General features: G+C 37.2%; 1 protein-coding gene across 1 annotated transcript in view; it reads right to left on the bottom strand.

Moving 5' to 3' along the window:
• Positions 1 to 8,189: 8,189 nt before the first annotated feature.
• TBC1D22A (TBC1 domain family member 22A) overlaps positions 8,190 to 17,482 on the bottom strand; it is a 179,427-nt gene continuing 170,134 nt past the window's right edge. Inside the window, exon 13 of the mRNA XM_054839726.1 lies at positions 8,190 to 11,481. Within this exon, the coding sequence (XP_054695701.1) occupies positions 11,353 to 11,481 (129 nt within the window). The 3' untranslated portion in view covers positions 8,190 to 11,352. The remainder of the gene's footprint in view (positions 11,482 to 17,482) is intronic.

Below are 17,482 nucleotides of genomic sequence, written 5' to 3'. Positions count from 1 at the left end.
GAGACGAAATCTGGCCCTGTGGTATTACTCAAGGTGAACAGCTGAAGGATTCAGATAGTCACTCTCTGAATGAGCTCGCAGAGGCTAAGTAGCTAGATTAGGAGAGTACAGGTGGGAAAGTGATAAATCCCACAATCAGAGGCATTTACAACAAGCTATGAGACTCTGCTTTGTGCTGTTTGTTGCTTTAGGCTGGGATTTTTAAATCCCAGTCTTTGTTGTTTTCCCAGCTTTGTTTGCTCAAGGCAAAGTGATTGTCGAATACCTCACACAGAGGCCCCTAATTCTGACTGGGACATCCAGTAATACACAGCTTAAATGAGACACAGAACGAGTACGCAGAATTATGTCATTCTGGTCTTACGGCTGCTGTTACTTCACTAATTTTACCATATGGTGGATGTTTTCAGTAAACTATTTTCCTGTATAGAGGTTCAGCCCATATGCCAAAGCATAGCATGATGTACACTAAAGCCAGCTTCGCTCCCCTGCAGTTGTGGCTTGTAAGACCTGACCAGTCCCCAGACTGCAACAGAAATGCTGCTGGATTTTCCTGGTTCTGAAAACAGCATCGTGGCAGGTTAAGCACATTTCTTTTGACTGACCCTGATACCGAAGGCAAGCGAGTCATTACTGAAGACTGGCTTGTAACGTAACTCTCCCTGTACGGCATAAGGTTTTGGACTGCAGTTGTTTTTACCATCCTTATGTTACAGCTAGAGACGTGATTGCTAAAGTCGTCTTTTGTGTGCTCAGAAATAAAGGGTTACTGCTCAGGAGCTGAGTGCTGAGAGTGCGGCTTCTGGCTCTTTGCAATTGCAGGATAGATGCGCCCTCCCGTGTACCAGCTCCGAAGTGTTTTACAACCGTTCTTAACATGGCATCCGGAGACCAGAGACACCCCTCTAGAGATTTGTAGGTTATTTTATTTTGACCAAATTTTGTCAAATAGCAACTCTGCCAAAACTCTTTCAATCATCCAGAATTTATTGATAATTTTTTTAATTTGGAAGAAATGGAGAAGCTTAGACTTGCAAAATAGATAGCAATAAAAATAGTGGGGCTGGTTCCCCCCCCCCCGCCCCGGCTTTTCTGCTTTTGCAGTGAACCCAAGTTGGAAGAAACAAATGAGTACATTCCCCAAGAGTGTTTGCTACTGCCAAGGCTGGTCTGATAAGATTTTGTACATCCACCTTTCATAAAAGCAGTAAAATTCCTGTCAAATAGAGCAGGGCAAAGAAAGAAATGTTTCAAGGTAACAGTCACTTTGCATAAATTTCTTTGAAGGAGTGTAGCACCAGCTGTACATTTTAATTTCAGGGAACCATTAGAGTTTAGCTAGAACCACGGAGAAATCTTTTATTTTATACATACTTTGATTTTGACACCATCATCCCTGCACGAATTCACTACAAAACATTGAATCAAAAAAGCAGCCATCAGTGTCTGTGTCCAAAAAATTACCGCATTTTTCAAATGTCTGTGTTTCTTCCTGAAACATTAGAGCATATCAGCGAATTGTAAGGTGCTTGCATCACACAGCTGTAATACGGGAGTTTCTAATTGACCAAGAGAGTGGCTTTGTTGACAAGGAAAAGCTCCTGGAGATAATTCTAGTTCAAATGGCAGAAGAGTTATGCCAGTTATTTCTTTACATTTTTCCACAGAAATGGCATGGAGTGGGAGGGGGAGGTGTTCCTATTGCCCATTTTCATGCAGCTGACTGGTCCACCTCAGCTCTTAGCAGGTCTCTTCCCCAGAGTGACTGGGGAGCAGGACGTAGGTTAGAGGCTGTCAGCTGTCTCCATATCTTTGTCTCTTCATGGTCCCTGGAAGCAACCTAAAGAGATCAGCTGAGTAATGTAGGCAGCAAGCTAGCTGCTTAAAATTGAGTATTGTGAATAACACATTTTTGGTTGAAAACACAGCTGCCTCAAAATATGCTTTGCCTTCTCTCTTTCTTTGCACTGCTATCCAAGGTGATACAAATGATGCTAGTATCTTTATATGGGCTAGAGATGTATTGGACTGCTCTCCTTTCAATGGATTATCCAGTCTGATTAATTTTTGTCTTTTCTTCTTTTCCTTTTTCTTCTTCTTCAAAAAAAAAAGAGTAGTATTTTTGTCTTTGGATGGTTTTCAGGCTATTTCTCTTCATCTCCTACTGTAGGTTGGGAAATTCCAGATGTATTTTGTTGCTATTGATCTATTTTGCCTAGTCACCATAAATTTCAATCTTCTTCCTCTGCTGCATTTATTCCATCAGTTGTCTTAACTGACAGTTTCTTTAATAGTCCTTGTTCACGTATGAGATTTTCATAGCTTTGAGCTACTTCATTTCTCTAGAGAGGAAATTAATTTGCACTTTAAACATAAGCAACACTTAGTCTCCATTCAGACACTGGCAGCTCTTACGCTGTGGGCTGCCTCAGATCTATCAGTATTATTTTTTTTTTTTACCCCAATTTGTTTCTTTCCTTTAATAAAAAAGAATCTCAGTACTGGAACCTGATTTCAGATCCTGAAATTACACTTCCTTTCACTCAGGCCAACCAAGAAAGAAACCTACCAATTACTTCTGAAGTTATAATCACTTGCTTTTCAATAACCCAGAAGCTGATGCTGTAACACTTCCTCATTCTGCAGCTCCTGTTAGTAAGCCTGAAAAGCCAGAAGGAAAAAAAATCTTATAAAGAAGACTATAAAAGTGGAGATTGAAGTTTGTGCTATTACTAAATGTTCAAATATATTTACTGTATACAATATAAAGTTACCACATAATATGACAGACTAGGAAGATGTTTTTACAGTTCTAACACTTAAGATCCAAAATTGGATTTGATAAAAAATCCCAAAGTACACACAAGTGTTTCCCAGAGGCTTTTTTTTTTTTTGGACTGAGTTTAAAACATAGCTGGTAGTATTTATTAGTCACCAAGAGATTGTCCAAGATACATATTCTCATACATGCTGGGCCTCAGGATCCCGAAACTATGCTGTTTGAAACCAAACTTCTATTCACTGTAGCTGTATGAATCCATTCTGCATAGATACCAGCTATGTACCTTGGACGAGTCCCCAATACGTTACCAACTACGGCGCCTATTCCCTCTAACCACCATTTTCCTCCAACCATTTTCTGGGGTTGTCCTGCCTGTCAGGAAGGAGTCTAACAGGATCTACATGAAGAGCTCAGAGCAGCCTAATGAACTGAAAGCAATAATTCAGAATGAAAAGATGCATCTTCACAATATTCCTGCTCAATAAAACTTGATGTAGTTTCCCCTAGATCTACTTGATAATTTGAAATTAAGAGAGTACCACAGAAACTTTCTTACATAAAGCTTCTTACAGAAACTTTCTACATAAATACTTCACAAGACAGTTGTATAAAATACAATCAATATATGCCAGCAGCAAGACAAAAGATTAATGCTATTAATTTAGTTGAGGCACAATGATTTAAAGTGGACTAGCTGTGCTCTTTGGTACAGAGGTGGGTCTGGCTGACTAAAGAGAGGACAGCACAGAGACTTGGCATTTCTGAAGCCTTAAGCTCCAAAGTTTGCCTTTTCTCCTGACATGGAAAACCAGCACAATCCCATTCAAAAAGATGAATGCAAGGTTTAAAAAAGCTTTGAGAACTAGTCTAACGTCTGATATGCAAACGCTGTGTGTCACCTCCTGTCCTATGCAAGTACATTTCAGACAGCTGTTGGACTCACGCTAAACTTAAGCAATAGCCTCCAATTTTTCAATTCCTAATACTGTTGCTTGATATCAGTATTCTTCAACGAACAGTGTAGTTTCACAACAATGAAGTTATTGTATTTATCCCATGGATTGATAAAATGCTACCGGTGGGTTACTAATTTTGGGGTTTTTTTTTAAAGAACACATTCAGTCAGGACACAATCAGGCCTTTTTGTTGCTGACATACTGTTTCTGTTGTCCAGCGAAATATGCAGGTAGATGAAGTGAACACAGTTTCACACTAATTTGTGGTTTGGGAATCTGGTCAGCTAAGCAGGACCTCCTTGGGACATTTCTCAAGTTCTCGATCCCTGTCAGATACCACCATCCCAGCCAACACTTCCCTGTCGTGTTCAGCAGTTTCGCCCAGGACGCTGACAAATGCATGCTCCATTCTGTGAGGTAGGACCTTTATCTTCTTCAGTCTGGAAAACAGATTATATAGGTTGGACACTAGTTAAATAGGAACAGTAAACCCTACCATTACTATTACTTTTGGCTAGACAGAATGGGAAATTGTGTCCTATACATTTTACTTAGCAGCCTATAATTATTTACATAACAAGTGGTAGGAAGAAGATCCTAGTGTAAAGATCCCATTTTAAAATGAAATAATTTGTCAACACTTCTTTTTCCACTCATTTCAATTTGAATGCAAGCATACTAAGTTTTATCTCTGGCTGTGCTACAGGGCTATAGTTTCTTCACAGCAGGAAAGACAGCAAATATAAACAGCAAGCTAATGGGCTGAACCGCTGTCTAGCTGGAGCCAAAGCACAGCTAAGTAACGCTAATGGTACAATACAGTAGCTGCAAGAAACAAGTCAACGTGTCCTTCAGATTACAGCTTATTTAGGCCATGTGTAACGTAAAATTTGAACTTCAAGCGTGCATTTTAAAAATGCATCTGAGAGAATTTATGATTCTTTCTAATGTATGTACAGTAATGTTGTTTCAAACTAAAATTGCTGGCAGCCACTTCAAAATACGACGACAGTGCTGACGTCGAGCTATGGGCTTGTCCCCAGGCTCCTTTAGTGCCAGTGGAGAGACAGAGAAACTTTTCGGGTGCCACTCACGTGGCACGGTTCAGAGTTACACTCAGAGGTGGGGGCGATGGCACCTGGAAGGACTTGTTCCTCTCCGAATGAGTGTATGCCCCGCTCACATGTAGATGTCTACATTTCTGACATACTGTAAAACTGGGAAGGTGATAACTTGCATAAATATGACAAAGCGACTACTTAACCAACACTAACTCTTATGTTGCCCTCAGACATCCCTGCTGGGCCAATTTTTTGTGCTTACTACTTTTCTTGTGGAGTGCTTGTTGGATTTGGGTATCCTCTGCTGGCTACAACTGCTGACCTGACTGCACGTTGGATATTACTTTCAGAGTATCTCCATAATCAATACAAGTTTCCGCAAACAAAGAGGTGTCCTTAGATGCAGAAAGATGGACTTTTTTCTTATTCTTTTGTGGGTAACAGAAATAGTATTAGCTAGCATGATTGGAATTACCACAATTTTTACATCACAGAGGACGACTGTGCACGTTCAACACCAGGCTGGCCCTTACCATTGAAACATTCACATAAAGGTTCTTGAGCAGCCTCCGTACTGAGAATGTAGCGGCTGCTTCACCTGAACGTGAAGGCGTCTGCCTCCCAGCGTTTTGATGACACTGATGGAGAGAAATGTCCTCCTTTTTCAAACTTACATAAAATTTTCCACTGACGCAATAATGATAAAATAGCTGGGAAAAAATAGAACAAACCCTTTTCTTTACTGATATGCCAACTTTATTCATTCCTGCATGCAAAAGCTGAATTATTTATTTGCACGACATAATATATTTTATATGGTTGCAGCAAATACTCGTTGATGTCTTAGGATAAATTTTTACTTGATCAGGTAGGTGTAGGACTAAATTTTTTTCCAGATATATAGTCTGTTGTTAACTACAGTCTAAAAGTGTTTCTACAAGCACTGCTTTGAGCTGGAGTTATCGACTTATTTTTAGACCAAAAGTGGTAAAAAATTGCCAAGTCTGTTGAGTTGCTTTAGTTGTTAAAATGATATTTTATGAGTGAGATAGCCATCTAACTATTGATAAGCCTGGGCATCTTGTTACCTCCCGTGAGCTGTAATGACAGCTACGTATTTTGTATTTCTGCTGCTGCTAAAAGAGTGAATAGAATTGATCAAATGGGCTGGTAGCAGGAACTGTTCACTGGAAATCTCAGGTCTTTCTGGAGGAAGATGGAAATGCATGAAAAGAAATAACCTGAATTTCAAAAAGCTCTATGTCCGTCTGCATCCTGAGTTTGAGGATGAAGGTATCTGAAAAACCCAAGAGGTGCATTTCCTCATCTTCTCTGGAAATCAGAAATTAATGGGAAGAAAACTCTTCTATTCTCCCTGTTCAGTTTTGGGTTTTTTCTTCTATTTATCTGAAATTTGGAATGGTCTTCTTCCCATGAGGAGGATCTCTGAGTAGGCACAGGTAACTGATGGTGGGATAAGAAATTTCTGGAATAAAGTGGATTCGGCCCCAAAATCCCGATCTCACAGAAATGAAATCTCAGTTGTGAAGGATACATAACAGGAAAATCAAGTATGTACACTAAATCTTGATTAATCTAGCAACAAAGGCAGACCAACGGACATTGCAGACTTCTACTAGAAATTTTTGCCCTTTCTGGCTAACGTTTCTGTGATTCTGTGTTAGGAACAAAATGAATACCTGTACTGCCATTCAGACTTTTAAGCTTGTGCCTGGAGTGTAAGTTTCTGAGGATCTCCGTATATACTGGTGGCAAATTCAGACTTTAGTTTTCTGCGTTGAGGAAGCTGGATCACAAGTATAAATGTGGAAGTCCAGTTCAAACAACTATGCTTTACTGACTCTGCATATTAATTCTCATTTGGAAGCTTGTAAGAAATTCTTTTGGCCAAAAAAAGCACCTAAGTTTCAGAGCACCTGTCTCGGAGAGGATTTCTGTAGTATCACATCTCTCTCAGCCTCATTTCTGGCACATATCTTGACTCAAACGTGGGGTATGTACAGAAGACTTTGAAGTGTTAAAAGGTTCTTTGATATGGTGACATGGCAATTTAATTATTTACTCCAGTGCTGCCTCAGCTGCACTAAGCTTAAGGAATTAGATTGGGATGCAAGATTTTAGCTTTACCTTATAAAAATGCAAATGATCTGGAATTAAATTGCTCAGGAACTTCACTCTTCATGATATAATGATTAGAAGCACTCGTGCTGGAGTTCTTTCCCATGGCACAGTATCCTGCCTGAGTGATTGCTGGACTGGGAGCTTTTCCACCTCACCTTCTTTTCCCATCTCCAAAGAATTTAAAGCACTACAAAGCACTTACCTTCTTCCCCACTCTGTTTTCAAGGAGGAAGTGACCTGAAGTGCGGATCAAATTTCTGGAAAGTCATTTCTGTTGCATTTCACATTTATATTTGTGGGATATCTGCACAGGACTTCTTTTGTACAAGAAAATCAACAAATAGCTTTCAGCTACGTCTCCCAGCACATTCATTGTGAGACCTCTGGACCTTTACTCCACCTTTTTGATCTCTTTTGCTTTTGAAAAAGTAATTTGAAAAATCTCCCCTTGCTGATTTTCTCCAGGATCTTCACAAGATTATAGCAGATGAAGAAACACAAATTTCATTCAAGGTGAGAAACCAGCATGATTACAATTCATCATCACTCAAGCATGTAACAGAAAGATTGCCCATTGCATCCCTATGTCTCTTTTTGCCTGAATGCTGTGTGCAGTTTTAACCAGAGAAGTTACTAACTTTGCCTTCCGTATAACCAGGCTTGTACATTTTCTCACGAGACTCACCTGGATTATTGAAGTCTCCTACTAGCTTCCCTAACATAAGGGACTTGAGCTTCCTATATGTACAGGACGTCTCTCCTTGCTTGGTAATCCACTTAAATAATCTTTAAGTTTGCAGCTTTTATTGACAGTATCACTACCTTTTACTGCTCCTCCCCACGGAGCTGAAGCTTCCTCTCCTTCCTCACCTCCAGGGACATACAGAATTCTGTACCTCCTTTGTGTGCTTCGCCCTGATTTCCTCCACCCACCCCTCCGGTTTAATTCTGCTGTGGTGTCAAATTTACCTACATCTGCTTTTTGCAGCACATGCTCAGTACCTTGTATGTATATGGCCCATGCAGAGAAGAGACGTACCTCTGGAAGTTGTCTGTCTTATTAACTTGCACAATCCACAAGATACAAGGGCAGAGAGTTGCAGAAACGTAACTGAGAACAGAGGTTTTGCTACTGCATTTGCTCTTGTGATAAGGGTTTTGAGACCGTAAAACACACCGAAAACATGCTTTGATGGAGTATGCAATGTCCTTGATGAAAACAATAAAAAAAGCTTTCCACTCTGTAGACCACTTCATAAATATGCATTTATTTCCTCATCTTTCATCAGTTTTACAGTTTTAACCAGTGCCTCAGTGTTAATCTTTGTCAGAAGCATAGAATGGAACTTCAGATACTTCTATTCTGTAGTTCTGAAGTTAAAAACAATTTCACAGGCCTTTCCATAAGGAACTGAGCCAAAAAAGAATGAAACTAATTTCTTATAACACATTACAGAGTTACATAAGATTTCAACTTCCAATTCTATCCTACTCCATGTACTGTATTTACATTGTTAACTAATTTATTATTTACATTTTGCAAATACTGTAGTCGTATATCTTTTTATATTGTACATTGTTGTTTAAATTTTTATTACAGAAATTCTTTAACACACATTTTAGAGACTACAATTTCAATATTTCACATGAGTTCTAGGAAATTACCGTCTGGTTTCACTAGTGATGTGTCAAGATGCCTCCTTCATAAGAAAATACATATTACAAAGGAATTTTGTAATATTCAGAATCTTGAATTTTGAAAAAAATAAGTACATGGGATGTAATAATGATAATGTTATTTCTTTTACTATGCAATATTTTGTTTGGAATGACATTTTACCTGAGATGTAGAATTGTTAAATGCAAGGTGGTTTTTTTTTTAATAAAATGAAATATTTTATGTAAATCGTAAAGTATTGAAAATTTGAAATTTTACATAAATGTTGGCCTTCTATTCACTGAAAACTATTCCTTTCTGTATAGATATATAAATGTTATTTATATATCTATACCTTATTTTCCAGAAAAGTCTATATCTACATAAATAAACATTGTTATTATATTAGGAAACTTCCCACTATCCTTAAAAAGCAATGTGCTCAAGTACAATATTCAACTTCTGACACAGACACAGTAGTAAATGTGACCTCTAATGGTAATACTTTCTTCCAAGGGAAGTAAGAGGTACCTGTTGGATTTGGAAGACATGGCAGACAACTTATGTGGACCCGATGAAGGAAATTTTATATATCCAGTCCCATAAATGTTATGTGGGAGCATCTGACACAGCAGACAACTTTGGGTCAACTTTCCATGTTACATGTAACTACCTAAATAACATCTAACTAGAAAAATGTTAATTATAGAAAACCCTTACAACATTGTACATTTAATGCTGTGTGTCTTCTCTCGTTACAATAATATGTGTTTCTATTAACAAATGATTGTAGATACTAAGTTTAAAGCAAATGGTCATAAATTTCAGGTTTCTTTTATTCTGTTATTGGTAGATATTCTGTTAGGCACAATATGACATTCTTTGTAAACATAAAGATAAATTTCAGTACATTAGACCATGAACTAAAGTTACAGAAAACAGTATACGGACATTTAAGGAACACAGACCCACTACACACTCTAGGCACAAAGGCAGCAATCTGGGAGGCCTGATCTGGTATCCATCGCAACTGAAACCCCCAGCTGACACCAGTGGAACAGAAATGCATCCTAGTCTCCAAACACTCCTGCTTCTGAATTAATTCAGTTTTTTCTCTTCTACCAAAGACTTCATATAATTCCAAAATACGGATCTCATTATCACATTGGTAAAAATGTATTTTATTCTATTTACCCTGAAACACCTAATTATTACAAAGTCAGTGTCAAGAACTAAGGCCCCTAAAACAAGTAATGTAACTAGCTCATCTAGAAAGCTTTCTTCAAAATATGTATCTACATATTTTTAAGAACTTGAAAATAATCTTCCAATAACAAGTCATAAGAGAAAACCTCTTGAAGATTTCATTATTTCCCAAACTTAAAAGTGCACTACACTTTTTGTGCAACGCTGTGCAACTCAAGAACTGAACTGAGGAATAACAATTCTGACCTTCCAGTATATTGCTTATTGCAACTCTCACCCTTAATAACCTGTATGTGTAGCTTAGGCACAAATTAATATGAGTTATTTACATCCAATAGAGCAACATCAGAATTCCTATCTGAAAAGATTTCTTGAAAATAAATAGTGCACTTAAATTATGTAAGTTTTAAGAAACTATTCAGTATCCCATGATTACATGAAGAAATGTTAATTTCATTCTATAAAGTCATAGAGGATTTTTATTCTCCTAATGACGCACGAGTGATCTGAGTATATAGTTACTGCTATTGTTATTGGGAACTATCTTCTCGCTTCCTCTGAATAATCAGAAAAAAAGGTATTAAATTATTTAACAAATAAGCTTTGGAAAGATATACTAATTTTCCTTTTCTAACATGCTAGAAATGGAGAATAAGGCAACAACTGAGACAAAAATATATCTTGCTTTGTAAACCAAACTTCTTAGTACATTTCTTAAAAGTGAACTTTCATGCTGAAAAATTGAAAGGCCTTGAAAGGAAAGCTTTAATTACTTTGACAAGACCACATCTTCTATTCTATTCCATATTTTAAAAACACTCCAAAATATACAGAGAGGGATTTATTTTAGTGTTATAGATGAGTCTTCAGCTTTAAGTAACTCCTTTGTATGGCTAAAAAACTTCTACAGCACCCTGTAAGACTGAGCAATGTTTAGAAAAATGCCACCAATTTCCATTGCAACCTTCTAGATTCTCGTATTATTGAAGTATTCTAACCTAATTCCATGGAAAAACAACAGATGGTGTGCGAATATCAGTGCCTTTTGAGTTATAACCAGATCTCAAAACACAGGCGTTGCTGTGTCCTATGTACGACTATGAAAAGTTTTTTTTTCCACTCAAAGTAAATAACTTTTACTAACCAAACCTGGCTGATAAAGCCGTGGAGGTGACACTGAAGTAATGACAAAATCATTCCATAAGTAGTTTTAAGTCTTAGGTACATACAAAATTTGCTCAACATAAATTAGGCAGACTGCAATTCTCCTAATGAGAGAAGGGGAAAAAAAGAAGAAAGTTACGTGATTGACTTCTGAACTCACTTTTCATGCTGAGCAAAAAAAGTTCACTTTTAAGTTCATTCAATGCTCGATATCCTGCTTTGTCCATTTCTTTGGTAATCTGTTCTCATTCTGCAAATTCTAACAGAATTGTAATGGTCATCTTAATTCAAATGAAAGAGCAATGAGCTGAAAGCACAACCAGAACAACAGATGCCATAATACTGCAGAACACGTTGGTCTTAATGATTTCTGTCTCTTTATATTCATTTCTTGTAATGATTGGGGGCATCCGCAAACGCAAACTTCAGTCTGTAGGCCTCTGCCAGGAGTACGCTAATTTCTTCATTTCCCCAGTGTACTGTGGGCAAATTTTGTAAAAATATCAGCAATTCCTAGATGGAGAGAAAAAAAAAAAAGAAGAAATAAATGTATTTTTTCAAATACTAGTGTAATAGCAATGTATTACTTATACAATAATTATTTATAAGCAGTCACTCACGTAGCACATCAGTATCCTGAACAAACCTGAGAACAAACCTGAGATCCCATCAGGTTTAGTGATTTTCCTGTAACTTTTATAGAAATACTTGCGGTTCAGTCTTTCAGTTCAGAAACCAGCTATTAATTGCAGCTGAACTATGGTTATTTTCTAGTGTTGGAAAAAAATTTAAAAAAAAAAAAAAAGGTGTGAACTTACTTGCTCTGTAAATACTACGCGTGACAGAATGCAATACTGCCCAACTGTGTAAATTCTATGTACCCGCACTTGCCCTTGTACGGTTATACCACCACTGGTGCCCCCGATCACGGATGGAGACCCCTTGCTGTACTCAGGCAAACAAGAACTCACACCCAATGTATCGAAACCATTTCATTAGACTTCTAAGAGGTAAATAGTGTTACCGTATTCATTTTATAGGTGGTAATTAAGATACAATGCTTATGGGTATTGGAGTCACCTGAAACTACTAGAAATTTAATTCTGACCTCTGTAAGTCCAAAATAGTCTAACACAGGACTCAGTCTTCTTTTAGATTTGCCATATTTCCTACACTATTTTAGCACCTGGATACATCTTACACACTTGCCAGTTCCAACCAAACTCTAAAAGTTTTCACATATCATTTTGCATACAGTTCCTTAAAAATTCCACATGTATCTTCTACATTTAAGATCTTCAACCTGCTTTCAGTTTGTAACATCTGTTGTCCAGATCATTTCAATATCTCTATGCTAGGTATGAACAGGAGGAATACCTACACTTTCCTCTTTAAGGAGTTATAAAATATTCATTTAATGTTTAATACCTTAAATATTTCTATAACTTCTTTATCAGCCATGTAAGAGACAGACAGCTACAGATAAAGCAAAGTAGCTGACTACATTGCAGAAGTGCTAAAATTCTCTTCCCTAATTAGCCTTTTCACATGTAAACATAAAGAATATCTGAACAGGCTGCCCAGAGAGGTGGTGGAGTCACCATCCCTGGAGGTGTTCAAAAAACATGTAGACATGGCACTTCAGGACATGGTTTAGTAGGCGTGGTGGCGTTGGGTTGACAGTTGGACTTGATGATCTTAGAGGTCTTTTCCAACCTTAATGATTCTACAATTCTATGATTTTTCTGGTGTTGCGGTTTTCCAGGTATGCCTTTTATATAGCACAGCAAACAACAGTTCAATTTCTTTCAACGTTAATTACATAGCAGTGCAGATAAAATTAATCGATAGAAGTGATTTCAAATGGCAATTTGAATTTAATTTGAAAAGGCACTAAAATGTAGATTCTCACTTTTGTAGGGCATATGTTTTATTGTAGTACATATGTTTTATTGTAGCAACACGGTATGAGCAAATATGCCCAACCTCCTGTTGGCCAAAACTCCAGGACTGTAGCTCTATGCTGAACTGCGATGCACATGATCAAATCCCATTGATTGCACTTCGAAGGACCCTTCAAAAGGGTTACTCGAAAAATGTTTGCTTCCTATCCCATCACTGAATGGTCAAAAGGGCATTATATCCACCTGTGTTGTTGCCTGTCCAAAGTATTGTTCTCCAGGGCACGAAGTTATACAATTGGATACATTCTCGAAATTATGGTTGATCGCTAAGTCTGGGACTTTTGACAAAAACTTCCCAGTCACTTCAGATGTTTTCCTCTTCCCTGATATTCTGGGGCAAAGTCCCTCACACCACTTTGCTATTTACACATGAAAAATTATAAATTAAATTAAATTATTTCAGTCAGTTGCAGTCAATTCCCACCTCAATTCTTAGCCCTGGTTTCCCACTCTTTTCTGGTTTCTTGTCCCAAAATATTTTCCTACAGGTCAGTTTTTCCTCCCTCTTGTATTGGTTTAGGCAAAATTCATTTCCAAGCAGCCTAAGCCCAGGAACAGAGGTAATAAGGAGCTCACTGGGACAGTGCCCGTATGTTCAGTTCTGATGATGGCACCAAAATTCACCATAACCCATAGCAGCACCAAGCTTCAAATCCTCAGCTGTAGGCCGAAACTTGTCAGCTGAGAGAGGACTCTTTGAAAGATCAACTCCCACAAATTCTCTCCTGAGTTCATGCAAATGACAATTTTAAAAGGCTCGTAATTTGACCAAACTTGGTAAGTTAGGGGGTTTTTAAGTAAATGGTGACCTAAAAGGTCACAAACCCTCAAACGTGATGTACAAGGCACCTCCGGTCAAATATGAAGTTCATGTTTTAAACTTTCCAAAGAAAAGATCACCTGGAGATCCCGTGTCTCGTGCTTTTAATTGTTTTGACAAAAACATTCCTTAAAATTTAAGCTGTGGCAAAGCAACAAAAGGGAAGTTTTTGGATGAGTTATATCACAACAAACAATGTGGAAATTTGTGATGGAGGTTATAAGGCAATCTTAGGAACTGCACTTGCAGTTGTTAAGCCTGTTTGTATCTTCTAGGTGCTCTATTTTTGCAGAAAAAACGTAGACAATTTGTGCACATTTGTGTATGTGCATATATTTAGGAACATGTGCATATGTATATTTTTGCATGAATATGTTTGTTAAGATCTATTCTGAAGAGCAGGAATAAGTAAGCAGGAATGCAATTAAAACCACAACAATTATCTTGCTGTAAATCAGAATCCTGCAATATCATGTATAAGTACACAGTGAAATTCTTCTTCTTCATAAGGTTCTTACGCTCCTTGTCCCCCCCTTCTCCCTCCTCTACACCTGCTTTCACAGAAGATGGCTGTAGGAGCCCTTAGCAAGGATTCTGTGATTTCAGGAAAGAGCGAGGAGCAGAAATGAACATGAAATGATTTTTAATGTGTGTGTGTGACAATTACTGTGGCTTCATCTATTTCATGGTCTTGCTATACTGGTTCTTGTAATATGAAACAAGAAAGGATAGAAGTTGAGCAGTACTATATATTTAATTACAAATAATAAGTAGTAATACAACAGAGTTAGCATGAGAATGTCTCTGTTACACTTGAGAGAACACATTTTTAATAAAGTGTTATACAACTGCCCAAATCCCACTTTTTTTTGTATTTCTGTCTACTTATTTGACAGTTATGCTGATAACTGTAATTAATAAATTAGCAGTGCAGAGTAGGAAGGTTGTGTGGAGGGATGATAAATGCCTACCTCCACAAAAGTTTTTTTTTTTCCCTTTTGCAAAAGTAACTTTCAACCAGCTCTAAGACACAGCAGTTAATTCAGTGACTTTTGTGAAATTAGCTCTTTCAATGTTCGTAGTGCCAAGACTTTGCTGGGTCAGACTGCTGGTGCAAACTGGTACAAAATGAGCATTTTGGTTTTCTTTTGGGGTTCACATAAATTTGGCCTAAACCAATTCTCCAGCCACTGGAGAACCGTGAGCCTTCTAGCAGACCTCAGCACTTGTGCAGTGTAGAACATCACCTGTTACAACCGGTATCTGCCTGTACAGAAGGTGCTATTAAGCTATTCAACAGCTAGTAAATCAAAGCTCAACTGTTTCAGCATGAGATTAGAAAGCAGGAGTCCACGGTGGTCACACATTTGGTCACTACACTGATGGTTTCTGTGGCAATTGTATCTGTTTTTCAAACTAGAAAATGTTGCAACATGTTTGTGAAACACAGATAATTCTTGTAGATTAATGAATTCTGCTTATATATTCAGTTTTGATGGTAAGGTGATCATACTGGATATCAGAAAATGATTACAAAAATATAGTTTATTTTGTTAAAACTTTCTACATAGTCACTTTTACAAACAACTTACTGCTCAATGATTAAAAAAGGAAGTAAAAGAACAGTCACTCATGTTAATTTTGTTACATTTACGCCTTCAAAGCACTGAAGGTACATTATCTTACAGAACAAAACCACATTTTCTAAAATAAAGATACAGTTTTAGAGGTTTGTTTGGAAATGACCCATGGAGAACCAGAGCAAACACATCATTTTTCTCCCAGAAGATACAGCACAACAGCAGGAGAAATCAGGTGCTCCAGGCTTAAGGCTGGAAAACTCAAACCATTGAACCTTACGCTCTTTGTTGAACATGCAAAGACTACACCGGTAATATCCATACTATATGAAATTTAATGCGCAGCTCAAATCTGAAATAGGACTACTGGTGAAGAACTAGTTTAATACTTCTATGATTAACTGCAAACTGACTAATAATCTTCATCAGAATTGAATATATAACTAAATGGCAGAGTAATCCACTGACCGTCCAAATCCCTTTCTGCTTGTGTGGGCATTTCGCCACAGTTACCAAGGGCAAAGACTCACTCCTTAACTGCTCATCAAAGTCTAAGACTGATTGTGGTGGCACAACAAAAAACTGCTAAACAAAATTAATTATTTGGTCCAGTATGTTTAAACACTTATGAGCAGCTGTACAGAGTGTACTTTTAAAGTACATGTACTTTCAAAATGACATTTTCCTTAGATAAATATACATGTATTTGAGAACTATCCTATTCTCCATGTAATCAAGGCAAGACGGTGGTAAACTTGCTGCAAGTGCTGTGGTGTAAAGCACGTTCAGAAGTATGAAAACTAAAGTATGAGGTCTATGTTTTAAACACTACAGCAATAAGATCTGTGAGTAATGCTGTCTGTTAAGCAATGGCTGTTGTCAGATACAAAAATTATTCTTGAGGGAAAAAAAATCCTATCACACAAAAAGATCCAAAACATGTATCTAAAAGAAAATACCAGACTGCTAGACTCACTTCTTCAAAGAGAAGATGATTTCCAAAGCCCTTATTCTTCAGTGTATTCCTCAGTTTCCTCTAAGACCAAACTGGTCAAGGTCTGTTTCTTGTAAACTAACTCAAAACTGAACACTAATAAAATTTCATAAAAGACTTTTTTAATAATTATTACAAAGCTATCAGCCTCTTTCTCCTCGCTGAGATTGTAACCCAATGAAATCTCAGCCCATTAAAACAATCTTAACACCCCCACCCACCCATCCCCCGCCAAAACCCAGAAGCAAAAGAAAGCAAATTTTGTCATGTTTTGAATTTTGGTTCATTAGCAAATCTCCTTATAATATGAAGTCCACTCTAGTCCCTTTAATCAATACAGGTGTTAGCAGAAGATTTGGCAATAATACTGGTTATTTGGTAATGGCTATCTATAGTTGTTATGCTATTTATTGTCACCCCCACTCTGACTCCATATGTGGATCTTGAAGGAAGGAACATTAAAACCAATTATAGAACAAATACCACACTGATAATTATTAAAACATAAAAATGTTATTCTAATGAGCAGAACACAAAGGTCTCTTCTGTGATCATCAAAGCAATTTATTTACTTTGAAAACTCAGTTCAGACTTTTTTGTCTGTGTGAATTATTGACAAAGTTCAACTGCAGGGTTTTTTTAACGGAAGAAACTTAACAGAACATAAAAACTAGTAATAGAATAGTGTTCTTATTTCTAGCTAATATAAAAATGGCAATAACTAAAGTTAAAATCAAACTTGAACATACTGAGTAAATTAATAGAGTTAGTTTTTAATGTCAAAACTGAGAACCGGTCTATTAATTTAACAAATAAAGGCAGTCCTAAAATACGGTATTTTTCTATGAGAGCTGTTAATCCTTCCTGCTGTTAACTGCAATGTAATTATGGTCTGAGTACTTCTGGTCTGCCACAGCTCTATTTTGTACTGATAGGCAGAACCTGTAATCTTACTATATTTTATGATCATGAACTTTTCAATATTATACTTTAGGACTGCACACAACTAAATGGAAGGTAAATTAACTTGATATATAATCTTTCATTATTTAATAAGGAATTGCTAACAGCTATATTTTGAACAAGAGCTGTGTCTGTTACACATTACGTACACATATAAAACACTGCACACTTTATGCCGGCAATTTGATTAAAT

The sequence above is a fragment of the Grus americana genome, chromosome 1 (assembly GCF_028858705.1).
Source record: "Grus americana isolate bGruAme1 chromosome 1, bGruAme1.mat, whole genome shotgun sequence".
Classification (NCBI taxonomy): Eukaryota; Metazoa; Chordata; class Aves; order Gruiformes; family Gruidae; genus Grus; species Grus americana.
This window is presented reverse-complemented; position numbering and strand designations above follow the sequence as displayed.